Source organism: Triticum aestivum, chromosome 6D, assembly GCF_018294505.1.
Source record: "Triticum aestivum cultivar Chinese Spring chromosome 6D, IWGSC CS RefSeq v2.1, whole genome shotgun sequence".
In the NCBI taxonomy this organism is placed as follows: Eukaryota; Viridiplantae; Streptophyta; class Magnoliopsida; order Poales; family Poaceae; genus Triticum; species Triticum aestivum.
This window is the reverse complement of record NC_057811.1, coordinates 128,117,161-128,120,211: the sequence shown is the minus strand read 5'-3', so window position 1 is coordinate 128,120,211 and position 3,051 is coordinate 128,117,161. Positions and strand designations below refer to the sequence as shown.

Sequence of the window (3,051 nt, the reverse complement as noted above, 5' to 3'; positions counted from 1 at the left end):
TGTGGAAGTGGGTATCACTGGTATTCTACACTTGTACAGATCACATACATGATACATCCATCAAGTCTGCACATCAGTGATCCATTAATGCTCGCCGTACATAGCATCAAATAAACAAATAATGGCTCACCGGAAAAACAATATAAACAAATGACTCGAGGACCTTAAAACTAGCCCTACTCCACCTTTTTACACAAGGAAAATAATGCAGAGAACCTCAACCCTGAGATGCAGGCAGGCTGTAGGCTTACAGCGATGGCTGTACTGTACATGCCCTAAGAATCATCCATCTGAAATTTGGGAGAGGAAAAAGTTCAGACCATGCAGTAGTATTGCGTCTGAAATACAGTATATCTGTTGACCGGTGCATGTTCTGTCTGTAGCCTTCTAGAAAAACCACAAAACGTGCAAGCCATGCTCAAACATCAATTTTCCGTGCAAAGGAAAAAAACTCAAACAGCAATTTGCTGCAAGAAAGTGACACCACCATTGACCACCAAGTAACTTGGTCCAAGTTATAATTCATGCTAAAATGTATTTGTTCGCACAAGTTGACGCTTCTTAGCCTTCTTTGGCTAAATCAGCTTTGAGCCGCCTCCTTTTGTTGCAAGGCACCATTTCTTACAATAAACATTATATTGCTTCGCAAGTTCTCTTACTCTTGGATTTTTTAAAAATAAAACTTGGTAGAGATCTTCACTCGTGAACTTGGCAAACATTACAAGTCTTGCTTACCTGTACAGACAACTACTCTATTGTTGTTCTTGCTTTCAGATAAAGGGAACAGATATTATGGCAGGTGGCAACAGAGCTGGAGACGCAACCATTATATTATCCCCAGAGGTCCCCCATGTTTGTTTAACGAATGTGACACACAATTCAAACGAGACACCAAAGTTTGCACAAACCATTGAAATGGCGCTTAAAACGTGTGATGGAGACGCAACCATGATCAGGAAACTCAACCAGAAATAGGAAAGCCGCATATAACAGTAAATAGCTTTTCAAACTCAACCTTGTTTCCCTTGCACGCTCATGTATGTGTGACTAGTAATGGCCGTCTGGCTTCGTCTCTCGATCCTTTTCTACTGTAATAGGCATATAACAACAACTGCATGACACCTAAGACTGTGCCGATGCCATTGGGAACCTGTAATTGGCAAACCAACAAGAAAGAAGGGCCAAACAGACATGATGTTAGGCAACCCTCCAAGCAAAATCCCTGATCAGCAATAGAAAACTATATCTTACGTATATGAAGAAGTCATCCAGAAGCGCCCCGTATGCGAAAAACGACATGCTCATCAGGGACATCGATAGCGACAAATAAAAGGGCATGTACTCCACGCTCTTGGTCCTGATCACCAAATTCTGTCAAACACAAGAGGAAAGTTCATTTACAGGACTATACATTTCAAATAACATGGTCAGATGAGATCAACAACGCCAAACCCATCAAACCTACTATCAATTATACACCAGATGTGGTTATGGAATACAAGTTTGAGTTAGTTATAATTTGCGGAAGCCTATTTCGAGTTAGTTATAAAGCAGGAAATACTTCAGGACTCACAATGATGGACAGAGGGGATGCGAACATGAATATGAGGGACGCCACGCTGAGATAGCCGACGAATGTTCGCCGAGGCTTGTGATCAAACAGCGCCATACTGACATACACAATCAGGCCGAACACGCAGAACACCCCAGCCAGCAGCACGGACACCTTGAGCTGCAGCAAGAAGCCACATCAGTCAAACTTACAGATGCCGGCAGCAAAGGAGAAGCGGTGGGTAGGGTGCCCACCCTTTTCTTGGCGTCGGCGTAGGCGATGAAGACGGCGGTGTAGGCAAGCTGGAAGGCGGCGCCGATGGTGTTGACGGTGGCGACGAGGACGACGCCGTAGGAGACGAAGGGGAGGGCGTACCACATGCAGACGAGGCAGTTGAGGAGCGAGTAGATGTAGGGCGTGGCCGAGAACTGCTCCGTCGACCCATTCCGGACGATCCTCCTGAATGTTGGCCTGAGATCGACAGAGATCGATCAGATCAGCAGCACCGTCTTGAAGCAACTCGAGCCGAGCCAAGAAGAAATGAAATCGGGTTGAAATCGAAAGGGGGACGGGCTTACAGCGGGGAGATGAAGAGCACGAAGGCGAAGATGTTCCCTGGAAGAAGATCAAGAGAAGACGGCGGTCAAGAACTGGCCGAACCAAATCCGGCCGTCCTCTACACGGCGGCAGAGCCTGAGAAGCAGAGCAAAGGGAATGGCGGTGGCGCTGACCTGCGATTCCTGCCCCGTAGCAGCAGAGGTCGTGGTAGGAGGAGGGTCCGGGCAAGCCCAGGGAAGCCATCAATGCAAGGAAGAGAGAGGATCCCGATCCCAGCTGCTCCCGGCTCCCTCCGATCCCCGCTCGCTCCTCCGGCGGATGATTCTCTTTTTTTCCTTTTCTTTAACGTGTCCAGCAGACGCCTGAGCGTGGGTTCTTTCTTTTTCAGAGCAAGAGCAGGAACAGCAGGGGGCAAAGAGCTGGCCCGCTTCCTCCTCCTCTTATCACGGCTCCACCCCTACAATCAAATCAAGAGAAAAATAAGCACGTGGAAATGGAAGGTGGATATCCTGGGATTTTATTCCTCGAGAAAAGTCGGTCGGGGATGTTGATGGCCGGCCCGGTCTGATCCATTGCCATGGCACGCACGACGGTGCACACGGGCGGCGCGGCCTCACCCGACACGCCACGCGCGCGTGGACACCCTGGACCTCTATTTTTAAATTACTTATATTACTCACGTAGCCGAGCTACTAGCAGAATTACACGGTTTGACGACCTCATCAGGTCCAGATCCAAGCCACACCATGATACGACCCATAGTTCTACCAAAAGATACCAATAAATGGCTTACATTGTTTTGACTATGATAAATGTGAGTAATACAAGAATTTCGTTGATCCATGAGTATTTTGATTTCATGAACCATGAAACTGTTCGCAGATCTATCCATTTCTCCCTTCTTCAAAAGATTGATAGCCTCCAAGCAATCAGACTCAATG

General features: G+C 47.3%; 1 protein-coding gene across 1 annotated transcript; it reads right to left on the bottom strand.

The window, feature by feature from the left end:
- LOC123144064 (bidirectional sugar transporter SWEET2a) lies at nt 1–2,579 on the bottom strand. The gene is made up of 7 exons (XM_044563085.1): nt 2,284–2,579; nt 2,131–2,167; nt 1,807–2,023; nt 1,574–1,732; nt 1,252–1,371; nt 1,015–1,150; nt 1–290 (listed from the first exon to the last, which is right to left on the bottom strand). Exons 1-6 carry the CDS (start codon nt 2,351–2,353, stop codon nt 1,034–1,036), a joined length of 720 nt encoding a protein of 239 aa, XP_044419020.1. The 5' UTR covers nt 2,354–2,579; the 3' UTR covers nt 1–290; nt 1,015–1,033.
- Between the last annotated feature and the right edge of the window lie 472 nt (nt 2,580–3,051).

Coding starts and splice junctions, on each gene's coding strand:
- LOC123144064 (XM_044563085.1), bottom strand. CDS start 2,353: ATGGCTTCCCTGGGCTTGCCCGGACCCTCCTCCTACCACGACCTCTGC. Junction 1,733..1,806: donor ACGCCGACGCCAAGAAAAGG/GTGGGCACCCTA, acceptor TTCTTGCTGCAG/CTCAAGGTGTCCGTGCTGCT. Junction 1,151..1,251: donor TGGATGACTTCTTCATATAC/GTAAGATATAGT, acceptor TGCCAATTACAG/GTTCCCAATGGCATCGGCAC.